Source organism: Pholis gunnellus (genome assembly GCF_910591455.1).
Source record: "Pholis gunnellus genome assembly, chromosome: 18".
Lineage (NCBI taxonomy): Eukaryota > Metazoa > Chordata > Actinopteri > Perciformes > Pholidae > Pholis > Pholis gunnellus.
Window position 1 is genome coordinate 15,358,016 of NC_136545.1, and position 19,158 is coordinate 15,377,173.

At 40.6% G+C, this 19,158-nt stretch overlaps 1 protein-coding gene across 1 annotated transcript in view; it reads left to right on the forward strand.

The window, feature by feature from the left end:
- arhgap24 (Rho GTPase activating protein 24) overlaps positions 1-19,158 on the forward strand; it is a 58,540-nt gene that overhangs the window by 14,842 nt on the left and 24,540 nt on the right. The window contains exon 3 of the mRNA XM_079179696.1: positions 6,839-6,926. Coding sequence (XP_079035822.1) covers positions 6,839-6,926 — 88 coding nt within the window. The remainder of the gene's footprint in view (positions 1-6,838; positions 6,927-19,158) is intronic.

The following is a 19,158-nucleotide window of genomic DNA, read 5'->3' on the forward strand; positions in this document are numbered from 1 at the left end:
AATGAGCTGAGGAGAGATTACAAGTCTTCTAATATCCTAATTCAGCTGATGATTTGCCAAATGTTTCATAACAAATGTGGACAAGCTAACAGAGACTTTAAAGGTACTAACTGGTTATTACTTTGTGTGGCCGCCAGGTCACTGCTCAGTCTGCAACAGAAATGAACTGTCAGACAAAAATGTGTATCAGTAGTATCAGTTTATGCCATATAATCCATTCCACTGTGTCCTCTCAGACGCCCTGGAGGAAGAGCTGAGAGCAGAAGCGGGCATCAGAAATACACAAAAGATATCTGTTATAATTATGTAGTCATCTTCATTTCTGTTTGCTGGGGAACATTAAATCAAAGCCATGCTTGAGGTTTTATAGCACGAGTATAGCGTGTCTCAGCGAGCTGCTCCAAAGCTTTAGAGAGAGCTTAATGGGTAGCAGGAAGGAAAGAGTTTAAATTATTACTAAGGGTACATCAAGGGAGAGCACATGTGCAAAGGGACATATCCAATACACACTGTATGCACACACGCAAACAACAAATGCACACAAACACATAGAAAACGGGCAGTCACAATGCACAATACACAAATGTAATCCATCAAATAAATCCAAAGATGTTTTGAAGGTAACTCAACATGTGACCTTGCTGTGTGGCAATACACCCATGCAAAAGTCCTGGGTCATAAAACTTAAATATTTCTGTTGCAAAGGGATTACATGTGCTGTGAACAACAACTGAAGTACAGCAGGAACTCTATACTGATACAAAGTAGTGTACCAAATTACTATCGCTGCTTTCTGGGATTTTGTTGCATCCATGTTTTTTTTGTAAAATGTATTCTTCTCACACAACCACAAGGTGACTTTTTATTTAAGCTATAGATCTTTGCAAAATGGTGTTATAACTGATGGTGTTATTCTGGCGACTGTACACAGATATTCATCCAAGACTATAAAATATGATGCATTCGTCCGACATACAAATCTTGTTTCAATCTGTTTCATTCCTGTTCTTGAGATTTCAGATGAGCTAAATGTCATATTATCACTTCAGAAGACATATCAAGACTTGATTCTAGTGCTACTTTCTTCTTCTTGGTAGCCGGTTATCTTTGTTGTTTGTCATCTAAGGCTCCAGGCAGTCTGCTTTGAGATGTCACACAAACAGAATGGGACACGACCACACTACAGCGGTAGAATAGTAAATGAACATGAAAGAGAAGTATGGCTTCTCTCGGTTCCCTGTGTAGCTGTGCTTCAGTTTTAAAGGTGGGACTATACTTTAACCAAGGGTCCAGCTGAACCGGCTGCACACTAATTTAACTGGAAAATAGCTGCTGCGCAGGAATATGCCTCCTGCCTGTTCTGTGGTGGGTTATTTGTATACTTTGCAAGGCAAAGTAGTGACACCTCCTGCAGCTGTGCTCTAGTTTTAAAGGTGTAGATCTATACTGGAAGTTCAGCTGGATATGCCATAGATTAATTTCACAGAAAACATGTGAACTCATATCTTGAATTAAGTGCATGTACAAACAGTATTGTACAGTGCTTTACATAAAAGGGTATACACATGCTTAAGCTTGCACATTTGCAAAGTGAAATGTCATCAACTGTCACAGTATTTTTGATAAAACACCTTTTTACGTCAGTCACAGATTATACCAACATAAAACTCATCATCATCAGTATGCAGTATGGTATATGATACAGTATGATATAGTATGATACAGTATGCCTTTGAATTGACACAGCACTCTGAACATGTTTATTATTAGCTTTATTATTATAAGATTAATCTATAAAACGCAAAGTCAAGGGAGCCCTCGGACTTTAATAAGGTTAAATAAAGACATAGAGTATACGCACTGCACACAAGGAACCTTTATTAGTGAGATAGTATGTGTATCATTAGAGTGTACATTGTGTAATACTTCTCCATACAGTATTGTATATAACACGCATGTCATGTAATACGTTGTCAAAATATAAGCGTGAATGAGTTCATGTGTCTCACAAGGTCAAAAATGATCTACTATTTGTTTTAATGAATTGGAGCAGAGATAGTGACAACTACATTTCATTAACATTATTGAACCATTTCATTCATCTTCTGTTAAGGTTTTTTTTATTTGGACTGTGTACCCTTCGATCTCTTTTATTTTATCTTTATAAGTTTTCAAAGTAATTGCTTTGGCAAATACAAATAAAAACGTTATTTCTTAAATCTTTCCTTACATTTCATGATTTGAGAAAGCTCAGATTTAGGGAGTTTTTTTTATGGGAGCTTTTCTCGGAGGACGATAAAAGATGTCTGTATCAGGCCGGCAGCAACAGCAGCAGCAGTGATAGGTATTCCTGCAAGAGAGTAACAGGACATCGGGTGTTTTCCAGCTGCTTGCACATAAATCGCTGTAGGCTTTCTTATTTTGTTTTTGTCTTAGGGATGTAGTTTTTGATGGATTTGCTGTGTGAGTCAAAGAAGCTTGCATTCTTGTCCTTGTCGTCTGCATCTTTGAATCCTTGTCCCGGATCCTGTTGCACATTAGTTGTTTGCAAGAAGGTCCAGCGGTATCTTCATAAAGTCTGCCTGCACTAAAAAGCCTGATTGTGATAATTCATCCAAAACACCCAGAAAGATAGAAATGTAATGATCATTTTACGCTGGTTAGGTTACTGTCTGCTACTCTCTGTTTTTAGCAAACACTTCACATACTCTGCTCAAGGGTTACAGCCTTGTTTTGTGGTGTAACTTTTTAATTCCCCTCTTGTGAATTTAAGTCGTCGCTGTATCATCTTCTCATGGTTTATCATGGATAACTTCTCACGTCGTTAACACCCACAATAAATCCACCAAGTCAATAAAAAATGTACGGAGAAATCCTCTATTTTTTCCACCCTATTGTGTTTGACTGGCAAATAAATTTTTGTAGTGAATGTTATGCCGTCGTAGCTGTGGGTTTACTGAGATTCTTTACTGTGGCTTTTGAACAAGGCTCAGCCAGTCAGAGCTGTAGATCAGAGCTACCTGTTTTATAACTGTGAAATAATGATGACATTTATTGGATTGATGGACTCAGTGGAGTGATCAGAGCAGAACAACCGCTTGTAACTCTTTGCCACTTGAGTAGACAGGTCTTATAGTGGAGACTCGAATAGTGAAAAGAATGAAAAAAAAAAGGCAGACAGATGTACTTACACGCTTACTAGTCCACACAGGGGAAAAAAAATATAGGTAACGTCTCAATGGTCTCCCACTGAGTCTGACTTCCTGTGTCTGAGAGGTCACTGACGCTGGAGAACAGTAATTATTGGATGAAAGGGCCGCTGATCAACCAGCCAAGGTTTAACGAGCGCTTAAATGACCTGTTACACCAATAACTTCTGCTTAATTGACTTCAGTGTGAGCATTTATCTGTTCGCAATCTAAAATCAATTTCTGCTACGCAATATATTTCTCTGTATTTCATTATTGTGTCACATAGCCTGTTTCCTACAGTCATTCATCAAACCAGATCGTTAACAAAACCAGGGTTATCTCTCAATTTAAACATCATACTTGCTTAATTTGATTTAGTAGCCCGCTGCTAGAGACACAGTCTCCAGGAGAAATTCCAGTGGGGCAGTCGTTTTTATTCTTAAAGCGGCTATAATCAATGTGTTTATATTAACAATTGATTTACTTATATGGAGAGGGGGTAGCTGACAGTGATGAATGCCCAGAGAATTATCACACATTCAGTTCACCTTGTAGCAGTTTTGAGCTCATGCATTTCTGATCTACAATATCACTGTATTGGTTCACTCTTATCATCATTTTCTGTTTCAGCAGGCTCACTACCTGCTCATAACTAAAAGGACACACAACGTTAGCAACTGTTGAACATTAGCGTTTAGTAACTAAAGAGCCAGATATTTCCTTCAGGAGTTGGTGGAGACCAAAAACAAAGCTAAAAGGAGAGTGAATATTGGACTTACATTTATCAAGTTGCCAGAAACACCACTCCAAATGAATGATTATGTTGCTCTGTACATGCTGGTTGAGCAAAACTTTAATTTTACACAAGTCATTACAAATGACCGTTGCAGATGAAGGTAAACTTGCTTGATAGATTAGATTAGGTATCCGACTCACCCATGAGCACATCTTCTTTATCATGCAGAGGACACAATGTTAAAGGTATTCTTAACTCATTAAAAGATGTAGGCATTGATAGCGGATAGCCTATCATATGTCACGGTGTACAAGCTGGTTCCACTGTGTCTTCCTATCATTTTATTGAGAAAGCCAACATGACCTATTATTAAAACATCCAAAGCTGCAGATAACAACACTACGACATCCACTATAACTGTCAATATACTCCAAACAAACTTCAGAAACAAATATCTGGTTCATGACCAAAACTGGCTTCACATTTGGATTTAATTGCCACAGTGTGTGCAGGTTTTCTGGTATTTGCCTGCAGTCTGAGGAACCCCTCCAAATTTGATTTCATTTGGAGCGTACTGTTGGACACGGCCTCGGAAGCAGCCTTCCTGACAGGCTGGGCTGCTGCTTACAAACCTGAGCCTCCTGCTGTCGCTTTCCTCAGACAGAATCCTCTGAGCCTCCTCCGTCCCAATTGTGTGTGTGCACAGCTTTCTGGTTGAGAACAAAAGATAAGTGGGTTTGTGTCATTGCAGCTTTTCCAAAAGAATGACCTCATCATTGTTAACAACAATATAAAAATGCAGAGAACACCCCAAAGTAGTTTTATTTTTTATTTTTTGTGCCCCGTTGGGCTGGGCCAGGCTACCGGACTCTTTGCTCGCTAAATATTACTCTGTCTGTGGTTTGGGTTTGTCTGCAGCAAACAACAGACCACCAGGGAGGATGTCGGTATGGAAAGTGTGGCTGTGGCTTAGAAACAGAGGGAAGGAATATCACACTGGTGTTGTGGCTGTACAATATAGAGGGACTACACAGTTCTTTTTTAAGAAAGCACAAGTCCAAACGTTACATAGTCTATCTCACCCACACACGTTTCATTCAAGTCATCTCCCGTTTCCCTGGAATCAGTACATGACGAAAGAAATTTGCTTTTTCACTGAAAAAAAAACTTCTTAAAGAAGCTTTTAATCCCAAGATACTGACGCTGAGCAGATTCTGTCGCTGACAACAACATCAAACAAGATTTCTCTCCCTCATTCCTCCAGTTCGGAGCATGTCTGTCCCGTCTTTATAACCCCTTTGAAAGCACTTCATCATGGGGCTTCAGGTAGGGTTTCTACTTCCTGGATGTCACAGTTATGGCTCATTAAAGGGCTCTCTTTTTCAGCAGGAAGGAAACCGACTCCCTTCAGATCCTGTTAATGTGTGTCTGTCCTTAATACTTGTGCTGTCACCGATGCACATCTTGTCTGCGTTAACATTAGCCCAGATAGAGGGCACTCTAATGGCTGTCAGATGCTGCGTTGTGGCTCTGACGTCCAAGTTGTTAATCAGGGGAAAAGTCACAGTTTGAATGCATAAATGGTCTCTTGGTAATTCTTTTCAACACACGCAAGCACTTGGTAAGGTTGTCACAATGCTGAGTTTATAAATATGTAGTCTCCCACTAATATTCAGATCCTTTACTTTAGTATGGTTGCAACTAATGATTAGTTTCATTATCAACCAATCATTGTGTGACCAATAGTCTAAAACCTAAACAGTTTGCTATCATAAAATACTAATAAAACAACCAAATACTCATATTTGAGCAGATGGAATCAGAGTTTAGAGCTTAAATAAATGCATTTCACAATGAATTAATTTCGGTTAATCAGTTGAAAGATTCATTAATCGAGCGTGCCTGTAAAAAGCAGCAAAACCACAATGAAAATAGCACTTTTACTCTATTACAAATAAAAGTCAGACATTCATAATTTCACTGAAATAAAAAGCTAAATATACTTAAAAGTGACAAAAGTAAAAGTAATAATTAGGCAGCTGAATGGCTCTTATATGATTAATATATATATATATATATATATATATATATATATATATATATATATATATATATATATATATATATTTATTTTTTTACTACTGATGCAGCTGGTTGAAGTGGACATTTTAACTGCTTTATATCGTGTTGGGTAATTTAATAAATAACAATGTATCATATTTCATAATGTGACCATGTGTTTTGTGGGTAAAATGTTAATCAGCAAAGTAACACCGCTCTCACTAATATGACCCTAAAATGATCTCTGCAGTCAGTGAGTGCTTCGGTGTCTTATGATGCTCTTTGACGACTACACACACAGATGTGGCTCACAGCCTTTCTATCAGACAGGAAATCTCACCGGTAAGGTTATTGAGAGGTTGACTTTGGAAAAAGCTGATGCTGATGCTCCTGCTATTTAAAGAAGAGAATCGTTGGCCTTCAGTGTCACACAGATGATGTATCATTGTGGACAGAGCTGAGCAGTGAGACGGCGGTCCTCGATGCTCAATGCTGCCACTTTGCCACATTTTATAACTGCTGAGCTCCATCATCCGGACCCGTCCCCTGGTGATCTTGACAATGCAAAGTCCTTTAACAAACATGTCAGTGTTTTAAAGATACTTCTCCTGTGATAATGTGGGAGAGTTGGTGTGCTGCTGAGTTTAGGAACAAGAGAACAGGACGGTTGTGCAAAAATAATCTGTACCATACAGTGAAAATAAATATTCCTTACTGAAAAATATCAACAAAACAGATTTACTTTCCGAAAGACAGTCAGTGTGACTCAGCATTCAGTCCTAAATATTTGAACTAAAAATACTCTGTTTGGGATATTGCATCTGATCAGTTTGCTCTTTCTTCTCCACAGGGAGCCATTTTATTACCTGGAAACAAAGTTACAGAGCATCCAACCAGCGGCGATGAAGGGGGGAAATTTCTCTTCGAGGTCATTCCAGGTAGGAAAAGATGAGAGCAATTGAATCACTTGTTATCTTTACTGAGGACAAAATGATCATAGCGATGTTGACTAGAGGTTGGGATCACTCTTGTCTGCAGCAAAGACATTTGCATGAAGTCATAAACTCTGTGAGAATCATCTAAGAAAGCAATTATTGCTGCTTTCAAAGGCACGCAACGCCATTTGTTTGTCTGCTGTTTGCATATGTGAAGAGTGATAGAGTTGTAAAATGTGATAAATGTAACTTTGATATATACTGTTAGTAATTTAAAGGGATATTTTTGTCGGAAATATGCTCATCAGTTGCCGAAAGTTAGATGAGAAGATTGATACTCTCATATTTACACACTTAATATGAAGCTTTAGCCAGCAGATGGTTAGCTTAGCTTAGCTTAAAGACAGGAAGCAGGGGGAAATAAACTAGCTTTGTACAAAGGTTAAAAAACAGACATAAGTCTATCAGTGCCTTTGTATGTTAAATCCATACAAATGTAAAAACCAAGAGTTAGAAGTTTTTGTTTAACAACAAACACATGTTTGTGTTTGACATAACACCCCAGATTACCCCTGTTTATAGCCTTTATGCTAAGCTAAGCTAACTGGCTGCTTTCTTGTAGCCTTGTATTTAACGGACAGATATGAGAGTGGTATCGATCATCTCATCTAACTTTCGGCAATAAAGCGAATAAGTGCACTTCCCAAAACTATTCCTCTAGTTTAGGAGCTTGGCTCACAAGCTGACTTAAACCACTGACCACACACACACACACACACACACACACACACACACACACACACACACACACAGACGAACACTTGCACAGATGCCAGGAGACTGTATGGAAACGTGTTTGAATACAACACAGAGGAATAGTGGGGTATTTTCCCAGGCGGAGCGATGCCAGGAATGTGAGTCTATGGAATAGATATTTAAAAACACACATATACACTGGGGACATAGAGACAGCTGTAGCACCAGTTGATCCATCCACAGTAAAACACTGCAGAAAACGCCGGATGTTTGCAACGACTACTGCATTTTATTTATCTTTCATTTCTCTCCACTGCACTTTATCTCAGAGGAAACCAGATTATATATATATATATATATATATATATATATAAGACATTTTCTCACATGATTTGTGGCTCCCAGTGGACCACACAAACTCAAAAATAGTGTGACCCAGCAGATAATGGTGCAGATAACACTTGTCAGTAAAAGATAAATTAGAGGCTGAGACTGAGCCAAAACTAAATAAGTAATTTGGGCAGTTGGCCAGAACTGACAGATGAAAAGTCCAGGTGTGTCGCAGATTCGCTTGAGAGACTTTTGATGGTGTTTTTGTTTTTGGTTGTGAATGACCTTGCTGGTTTTTGTTTTTTATATAGTTTCCACATAAGATGAGGAGTAACAGTTCCCTGCAGAGATAATTTCATGCACTTTCGGTTGCAGCCACAGAGAAATGAGGCAAAGTCAACTTGTCAACTTGTGATTAATAGTTCTCACGGTTGTGTTATAGAGAAACAACACAACAGTTAAGTTTCCATAATGCTTGTGTGCTTATGTCATGGTAGAATACATTTTGATGTATCAGCACACATGGAAGAGAGTTTTCTATCCGATATGATTGACAACATCCAGGCGGATCTAAAAAAAAGTGTCCAAATAATCAGTTATGCTTTATGCATTTGGGCAATGCTCGGTTAAATAAAAGCTGTTTTGCACAAAACACGTATTGTAAAAATAAATGTGTCACCTAAGGAACAAAAGGGAAGTTTCACAAACAAAACTTTATATCGTCACTTCTCTTTTTGATACCCATGTACTCCAGCTGAAAACTTCAAATAAATAAGTGGTAACATTGTATTTCTATGCTGTTGACAGAACCATTGCTACGGTCTGTAAAAGAAAAATGTGTGTGCCACATAATTCCACACTCAACATTACTTAGAGATGCATGCAAGAGGCTTTGGTGACATCCAGAACAAATTTCCCTGGAAATATAAAGATGACAATTTTTATTTTATCTCTGATCTGGACCCTGTTGCCAGGTGACATCAGTCCTACTCCCATGCATTTTGAATTGTGAGGTAGTAAGACTTCAAAACAGTACACTAAAGAATTAAACACATGCCTCGCTGGCTCGTTGTGCCCCCTCTGAGTCTCAGTTTCATTTCCCCCCATTCCAGGTGCTATATGTGCCGTAACATATGAAGCATGTGAACAGAAATTGGTTTTCTGGTTACATCTACGTTTGCTTTCCCTCTGGAGAAAATATGTGTCTTTGTATTGCTAGCTTTTCAATTTCTCTTGACTTATGAGACTCAGTGATGTGTTTACCGGGTCTCCGCCACTACAAACTGTTTTCATCTGTAAAAAAAAGATACATGAAAGAGGGGAAAGGAAATTTGAAATCCAGTGAGTCAGTCTTCTCTTTAGCAGTCGACATTATTTCCACTGTGTGCTGCTCCCAGCTGCCTTGTTCCTCTCACCTTAAAGGTTCTCATCTGTTGGAGTGTGTTGGTCATCTATGTTGGATACGGAGGTTTTTATAGCAGCTTATTAAATGGTTTGTGGCACATTGTGATGGTGAATGTGATCAAATATCTGTTAGAGAGAAGTTTAAAACAGCAGCTCGTGCCATTGTTTCAGTACTGCATGACTTCGAAGCAGCCAAGATAATAATGTTTTACTTTCTAATACAGTTACATGTTTAGGGATTGAAGTACAAATAGTTGTTGAACAAAAGTCAAAAGTACTAACAAATGAATACAGATCATGTGCTTTGAAAGATGTGCTAACACACAGCAGTTGCAGTATTGTTATGCCATTAGGGAATAAATACTAAAGATGAATAGAGATGATTTTTTCCCACTAACTCGTATCCGGAAATGTTCGTGGTGCATTTAAGTTCAAATTCCCTGGGCGGTTACCTGTTGCCCAATATAATGAATGACTTCACCCTCATATCTCCGTTTTTCTTTTTTAAACCCAGGTCATAATTGACCATAATCAGGTTTTCATTATTGTATGAGTAACATTTGCATAAAGTTGTCCCTATTCAGTAGTGTTGTTTTCTTTTTTTCCTTCTTTTTTGAATAAAATGCTGTTAGATAGTATACACACAGGTAATTTCCTATTTATTTACATTATTTGTATTAAGAAAATAATCGGAATTATAGTTAGAGGTGGATCATTTTATCAAAGTGTGAATTTACCTTTTACCCACAAGTGAGAAATGTGTGAAGGGGGTAAATGCTAATGCAATGTGTAACAGTTGCACAAGTAGAGAGGAGTTATACCAACACATCCTCACCCCCAACTAGTCAAACACTGCAGCTTGGTCAGCAAACTGAGCAAGACTGACTTGCTTGCGTCTGCTAAGATTAGCTCAGATTAGCCACCAGAAGCTACTCCAGACCAAGTAAGGCTCGTGTTCTTTTCATCTGAACAACTGAGATTTTGTTATTTCCTCTTTCAAAGGTTACTTCGTCCCATTTTGACATTTCTTGAATTCCAAGTATCTGTTCTTGGTATTATTGTGTAGTTCCAGTACACAAGCTCTATTCACAGCTATGGTTTCTCTATTTGCTCACACTTCACTCCACTGGCCACAATGTCTGTAGTAAATGTTCTTCTTCAAACCATCAAAGGCCCGGGCTTGTTATGGCTGTGTCTTAAACGCTGTTAAATTACTCACTCAGGCTAAAGTGTGACTACCAGCATGTTCACTACAAGGGCCTCACTGGTTGTTAAAACGCAGCGAGGACTCAACAGTCTTGAAGAGAGTTTCTTTGAAATACACTAAACTGCTTTCGCCATTCCTCAACCTCCACTACGCCCTCATACTGATGGAAAACAAGAACATGTCTTGTTGTGAGACGGCAAATAAAGAGGTCTCAGAGAAGCAGAGCGAGCAAATGAGAGGAAAACACAACACATATATTCCACTGGTCTAAATGGGGCTGTGCAGTTTGAACACAACACACGGACAGTCTCTGGCAGACAGACAGACGGGATGTGTTGAGGGGGGGGGGGGTTTCGAGCACGGGAAATGGGGTGGAAGTCGGAGTTGTACAGAGATGCCCGTTGTCTTCTAAGGGCGCTGGTGAGGTCTAAACACGAGCCGGCTATCGGGTGACTGCCAGGGGCTTGAATAGCAGCATCAGGACATCTGCAATGGGAGGGAGACTCTGCTCTCAGATCAACACACAACTCTGTATTTTAAGCTTTTCTGGAAAGTTTTACTCATTTACTTGAAAAGCTTGAAAGTACATGAAGTGTGCACAATCAGATGGGTTTTTTTTCTATTCTTCTCTCTTGTTTTTGTTTCTTTCACTGTGCAAATCCACATCTGGAGGATGTGTGTTAAACCTGCAGAGAGAATCGCAAGAGGAAGAGAGGAGGAGGGCTCGTGAAGCAGATTCACCACATGGCTAACAATATTTAGACTGGAATCATGGTTATGTCTTCATTTTGCAACCGTCTGACTGAGACACACAGGTACAGACACAATGGGGCTATTGTTTTGCTCGCCCACACTTTGAGGCTTAAAGCACCAGCGGAGTTCCTCCCATCACACGGACACGTTACAACACGTGCAAGCACACATGGGCCTGAGCTAAAGAGAAGAGGAATAACAACCAAAATGCATGAATACAGCTGTCAACATTTCTGTTTACGGCATTCAATGGTTAATTCCCAGATTATCTGTGCAGGAGTTTATGCCGTGCTTGAGGATTACATTAGAGGACATTTTCTGTGTAGCCATATTTGGATGCACCTGCAAACTATTTCTGCTACTTCCAAAGGGATCACAGAAAAAGTAACAGTTCATATATCTGGGATACATATAACATATAACACGCTGCTGCTCAGGATCGGTGTGCAGTGTTAACTGATGTCAGTGAATCCTCCCAGGAATGTCAGGTATGATCTGATTACAGCTGTGTGATATAACAAAACTCTGGGTTTTTGAGAACGCAATAGAATGAGCGGGCAGATCCTGCCTTTAGCGAATGATGAATTCAGACAAAAAAGGCAGAGACTCTTCATCTATTTATCCGTCAAAGCTGCATAAATACCTGTAGCTTAACTGTCACTCCCCCTGGTCCAACTGTTATTAATCATCCCGATCCTATAAAACAAGAATCAACACAGGAAACACACCCTGCTGTGTTTTTGATGGAGAAACAGTGTGCCCCCGTATCCCCGAGCTCTAATAAACTGTGGCTGTAGAGTTCAGTATATCTCTCTCTCGTTGCCCCAGGCTCAGGCTTTTTGCTCACCCTCTCCGTTTCTCTTGGTAGCCCTGTTAGAGTGGCTGGTCAGGCCACAGCAAGTCACACCCCTGCTGAATTATGGGAATATTTCCCGAGCTCATCCCCGGAGGCCACCGTCCCTTTATTCATGAGAGGACCTTGGGATCATGCTGCCATGGTGCAGGTGGACGGCCTCAAGCAGGAATGCTGTTTCCAGGGACGAAGAGTCTATGACACATACCTGAAGAGTAGCGGTTTCCTCTTTTACCAGTATCAAAGATTATGGTTGGCTTCAGCTTATAGTACAAAGTAAAGTAATGTCCAGGCATATCCTCATTTTGAGCGTGAGTTGTGGTGATGCTGAAGTGAGAATTTCTAAATTAAGGTGCTAGTGCCCTCATGTGGATTTCTAAGGCGTTGCAGTGCTGGGGATAATCCTCTAATCCAGCTCTGTCAATGCTAATCTTCTTTTGTATTGAACAGAAAGGAATCCAGTTTCATATGATGACACGAAAGCAATGCACTAACATTGTATAATTCAGTCTGTATGAATTCTGCAAAAATGTCGTCTTTGTGCTGATGTTAATGTGAGTTAATGTCTACATGTACAATTATGACTATAAAGAGCATAAGGGAACTAAATACATTTACAAATGCTTTGCAGAATATCATTTTTATTGCATATATTAAGCTTATATTATATGAGGCTACTTTGTGCACCTTGAGTTGGCATTTTTGTCAAACCTTTGTTATATTGCTTATTATTGCTTTGCCATCAACACAAATCTCATTAGTGATAAAATGTATTGAGCATATGTAAATGCATCCATGATTAATCCTCCATCACGATCCTGACATGTATGTCTGATGGGAAGCCTATAGGTGGCCACCTTGGTGACCTCTGCAGTGACTTATGAGTGTCATATGTCACTGAGGTGAATGTCTAATTTACACCATGTGACTTATGTGATTGACTTATGATAATCACGCTGTAAATATGATGTCGGCAGGTGAGGCAGAGTGTGAGTAAATCAGACTCTGACAAGCACAGAGGGGATGTTCGGAGAGATTTTTAGAGCACCTTCTTATCATTATTAATCTAGTTAATGAGCGAGAACTGAACACAATCTGCCCTTGTGTGATCAGTCTGGAAATGTGCTTTATCAGGATGGCCTGTTAATCTTACCTGAAACTATATAGTCAGACTTCTAATTAAAAAGTAACGACTGAATGACTGCTATTACGGGGTGAAGACAGACGCGCAATTATAAGACCACGGACCGCTGTACTGTTCATTGTGAGGAAGCCAGAAGTTACTTGTAAATTGGCATGTGGACTTTAAGCACCTAAAGTTGATGATGGGAAGATGGATGGGTGAATTAAATAAAAGATAAATTAAAAAAAGGCCCAAGCCAGCATGGGGAGGGGGGGTTATGGGCTGAGACTAAAACCCTTCAGGCGTCGGGGTTTAAGGTTAAGGAAGCTCCCACTGGAGTAATTGAGAACGCATATTAATCTTTGGTCCTGACACTTCACTGTCAGGATGTATGAAGGAGGTTTTCAAATAGGCCCCCATGTCACATTAGTCATGGATAACTTCTGGTGCTGGCATTGGCTGTATGTGTGCTGTGTACGTGTGTGTGTGTGTGTGTGTGTGTGTGTGTGTGTGTGTGTGTGTCCTTCTGTATAAAGAACGATTCGACGACCACTAGTGCAGCTTTAACTGCAATCATATTTTTTATCATATCATGCTATGTGTAGCTCTACTATGCACACATTAAACTGGTGTTTATGGAATGCCTAAAAGACCTTGGACTATTTTGATCCGACAACAGCCTCACGGCTTCATTTGCAGCTTCAATTTCAGTTTCTATTTTTGCTCACAAAATCTTAGACTTCCTATTCTTCATTGTGTATTCATTCATGCATTTACAATACAGAGTTTGGGTTTTTGATAACACCGTTCTCAGTGTGCAGGCATGTCACGCTCCATGATCTTTTAAACATGTGGGTATGATCAGGGAAATGGAGGTTTGATTCTATCGCACCTTTTAACAATGAGAACATTCGAAGTTCTTTACATAAGACATAAAAAAGGCTTTAAGACAAGATAGAAAAGAGACACAAGACGATAGAAAAAGACAGGATTATAAAAGAGTTACGTGAAATATAAATATGAACAAAATTAATTAAACAGGAGAATGAAGATTACAGCACAGCGGCAGTACAGACAGATCAGGTGCATATAATTAAAACAAATGAAACACTGTCATAGAAATAGTTAACATAGAGCAGATTTCAAAGGAAAAGGTATGGCAGTGCATATACAATATACAAGATAAGACAAGCACATATCAAAGGGAAAAGAAAGTTTTAGTCCCACAAATAAAGATCAAAGAGAAAAACTAAAATGTCATAATTCAAGTAAAATGCAAGCTCAGCTATTGAATTTCAAGGAACGCTCCACACAGCGATAATAAATGAAAAAGCTCCAGGAAATAAAATGAGTCCTGCAGCTCCTACACCCACTGCACTGCCATAGATAGAATATATATTAATCTGCACACGAGTTTGATCAAATTAATCTGACACACAGGGTATAAACAAGACGCAGCTCTCTGTTTCAGACTCCATGTTTTGATGTATTGATTTAATTAGCAATTGGATGCATAGAGCCCACACAGCTTCTAATGCACCATAAATCCAGGAGGACTAAAGCAGCAGTATCGAGGCATGCATTAAGAGGGAAAAGCAGTGATTTATGGATATTACTGGCAGAAATGACGAAACGGGAGAAGCAAGAGTGACAAGATTGTGTTTTGCAGATAAAAGTCTCTACTATCAACATGTGTACGTCCCTCGCTAGTCTGTCCCTTCAGAGCTTGTGTCCTTTCCCTCTCAAGAATTCCCTTTGTGATATGACATTTTCAAAAAGGTCAGAAACTGAACTTCTCTTCCCTCCCTCTCTTCCTCAGTGTGTGCGTGTTTATGTGTGTGTGTGTGGACATGTTTATGCACATCCATATTTTCCCAGCGTGCATATGAAGTCAATAACCTGCTGTCTGTGACACAGCAGCATATGGCCTCCTGGAGGAGTTGTGGCCTGGCAATCTGCTTCTGTTGACATTTGTCATATGGGGCCTCTGAGATTCACATTCCTTGTTGTTGTTTTCTTGATGTCTTGGATTTATGATCCCAAGCACCCAGCGTTACAGAGGGCCGTGTCAGACAGACACATGCAGTGGATATCAGCAAAGAAGTGAGAACATAGTAACACAGCAACAGAGACGTTTTTTTCATATTGAACTTGGTCATGATGTCAGTCAGTTTTATGTTCCTTAATATTCTAAACCCACAATCCAATAACTAAAAAGCTTCTTGCACTGGTGACACATTCAACGTTGAAAACAATGAAGCCAATGGCTTCATTGGTAACATTTTCCCCCGGGGGGACCTCAGGGGAAAATATTTGAGATTGTGTTCATAGTGAATTGTGTTGACATTGAAGTAAACAGCATATACTGTGTGATTTTTGTTGACATGTTAGTGGCGTGGCTCTATGACTGTGATGGGATTTGGTACACACATGTCCCCCTCAGGAGGATTTGTTTTAACTTTAGTAATCCCATAACATTTCATATATCGCTATACCATCAGGTCAGAATTTAAAATTTGGCCAGTTCTTTGGTTTATAGTTATTTACATGCAAGCGTGGCTGCTGCTGCCTCGTTGCCAAAGCAGAAGCTTGGGTTGGGTGCAGATAATAGATGCAATGGAGGTTAGTTTTTATATTTTCCTTATGGAGTTCTGGAAAACCATTCAGTGTTCCAGAAGGCGAAGTCAGGACGTTGCTTAGCGTGCCTTTGAAGAGGCTGGGAAATGCTGACATTCAAACTGGGGAAAAAGTTGGAAGTTGTAAGAAGCAGTTTGAAAAAAAAAAAAACCACATCCTTTATTCAGGAGAAAAAGGAGGACAATGTTGGAGTGTGAGAACATTTCCTTGGCAGAGGCTGCTGAGATAGTTAGAAAATGCATTACAATTTGGGGATTGTGTCCACAAACAGATCTCAGAAAACTCCTTTCTTCTGAAAGCCTGCGACAAAGTGCTGGAGAAAAAAACTGGCTGACTGTCAAATGGATTTAAAAGTAACAATGCAGTCGCCTGCTGGTTCTCAAAGCAGAGGCAACATCTTTTTGACCCTCTCACAGATTGTTGCAAGGTTCGGAGTTTGCAAATCCTGACTACATGTGGCTTTGTGGATTAGGAGAAGGTCACTGACCAGGTTTTCCCAAAGTATCATTGCAGGAGGTGCTGTGGGAGTCTGGGCTGCTAGAGCTGCAGCAGCAGAGGAGATCTTCATAATGGTCATTGTTGAAGGGGGGCATTCAAATCCTTCCGATAAGTATGCCTCCCTTCTGTGTGGGAATTTCTCGTTACGGCAGACGGTCTGGACAGTGTTGAGTTCAGTGACAGGGTGGAATCTGCAGTTTGTAGAAGATATTGTCCTTATAAGGTTATCTGATGCTGAGTGTGATGGCTAACATTTCACAGTTTGAAGTAATGCCTGTTTAGAAAAGACATGAACTTTCACATCCAGCTGAGAGGAGAAGGCTCCAGTTTTTTGGGGGGTTATGGAGTGAGGCTAAAATCAGAGAGATTGACTCTTGTTGTGAGCTCAAATGATTTGAAAGAACATTTTTGCTTTCTTGCCAAAAGTTTGAAAAGAAGATCGATACCACCCTCATAGCTGTCCTTTATATATGAAGCTTTAGCCATCAGTTAGCTTAGCTTAGCATAAGATGGCAACCAGCAGAGATTTCTGGAAGTCTCATTTGACGGCATAAAACACTTTCCAGTCTTCAAGCTAAGCTAAGCTAACCGGCTATAGCTTCGCATTTATCAGTCAAATATGACAGTGGTATCAATCTTCTTATCTCGAAAGCAAGAGAGCAAATCATTTCCCAAAATGTTGAACAATCCCTTAAGAAAAGATGCACCATATGTTTCCCCTCACTTCTGTGAAGGCACACTATGTGAAGGCATGTGATTCGACAGTCTTGTTTTGCAAGAGGGAGGTGACTACTTTGTAACAGCACATAAACACTGATGTTGTCAGTATCTCAGCATCTGCAGTCCTCTCGTGTGTCTCTGTAACAACACAGTGTGCCGTTTATGTATTTTAGCGATGGAACCGAAGCTCGTGGGAGCTCCTATAATGACTCAAACTGCGGAGTGAATGATGAAGCCCATTTTTCATGAAGCTATGATTGATCAACCACTAAATGGGAAAAGACAGCTGCAACAACAACACAAGAGCATAACGTGTAGGATGAGTGGATACGCAATGTTGCCTGCTTCACTTCTCATGTTGTGCATGCAACAAGGTGTTCACGAAGCTGTCAGATAATGAAAAGATGATAAACTAGCGGCTTGTGGTGGTAAATGGTTTTCTACCTGAGCTGTGAAGGACAACAAATGGTGCGGAAGATATTGAGAATGAAAAATGCAGTTGAAGAAAACACAACCTTGGAATGTTTCACACATTTATTTGACCCATATATACAATTCTTGGCATCTCATCCAGACTCTCATGCGATGAGCTGTTGATTCAAAGAGATACGTGACAAAAAGCAGGTCGGGGAATTCAGCAAGTCCAAACAATAAGCTGCATTCCTTTGTATGTCGTTGGAATATCCGCCTCATTCTCATCTAGGCTCCTGTGAGAGAATTCCAGGCCTGCTTCTTCCCGTGTGTGCGAGAGTCTGCATGAGTGAGAACCTCTGGAGGAAAATGCACTGAGGCCTGCAAACAGGCCAAGTCTCAGGCCAAAGAGAGAGACGGGACAGGAAACTCCGATGCTTACATAAAAGCCTTATTGAGGGGGTCGGTATTTGACATGTCACATAGCAATGTCCTCCATTAGCTTCCCACTCTAGCCCCCGTCCACAACCCCTGCTCCCATGTATCAGGTTGGCGAGGGCACATTTTGGCCTCCGGTGAGGTTTCAGCTGGGCTACTACAGTATGTTTGTCTGCTGGGGACACTTGACTTGAATGTTCAGACCAACGGTATGTAAACTGATTTCTGTCTGGATAAACATTTAGAAGTCTCCCCACAAGCCGTTTTTTCCCCCCTCTGAGTTAAATCCAACAGGTAGTGTGTCGGTCTTAAATTTGTATCACCCTCCAAGTCCAAGTTCAAAGGGACACTCTCCATTTGACGTAAGCCAATGATGTGTGGTTCGCCTTCAAGTCTGGGTGAGATTGAAAAACGATAAGGAGGCTATTAAAGACCTTCCTCCAAGAGGGAGGAACCCCAGTGTCTCAGGGCTTCTTGGCCACCAGTAGCAGCAGCCTCATCGACCCTGCACGGCTGTATTTATAGAGCGCTGTGGATGAGTCATTTGGCAGAGTGCCAACTCTTCGTTCACCAGATTTACAGGTCTCCACTTTGGGGAGGGCTGCTTGATTTACGGCGCTCCCCTCCCCCTCCCCCTCCCCCTCCCCCTCCACCACCACCACCAGCTCCCACCCCACGCCTCTCCCCTTCCGTCAGAGACCATCTTGCCTTCAGCTTGCTGTCTCACTCGGTTTCATTCGGGCCGCTCACTTCTTTCGCGTGTGCGACTTAGAAACATGCTTCCTCTGCTCTTTCAGCTCCTTTGACAGAAGTGCATGCAGAGGAAAGGCTTCCTGAGAGGCAGACATGACTAGCCTCGGCCTGACCTCGCCTGAGTGCTGCTGATTGGTGTGTCACATTGACCTGCCATTGACTTGACAGAATGAAGTTTTAGGCGAAAGAGTTACAGTTAAATAAGAGGAAAGCGAGAGGCAAAGGACAGCAGGAAGTGGTAGCGCGGAGTGAGTTTGAGCAGAAACAGAAGTAGATACATTTATCTGTGGCCCCGAACAAGAACAGATGAAGAAGTGGCACCGGGGGTCCGGCGGTGAGCAGCGACAGCGTG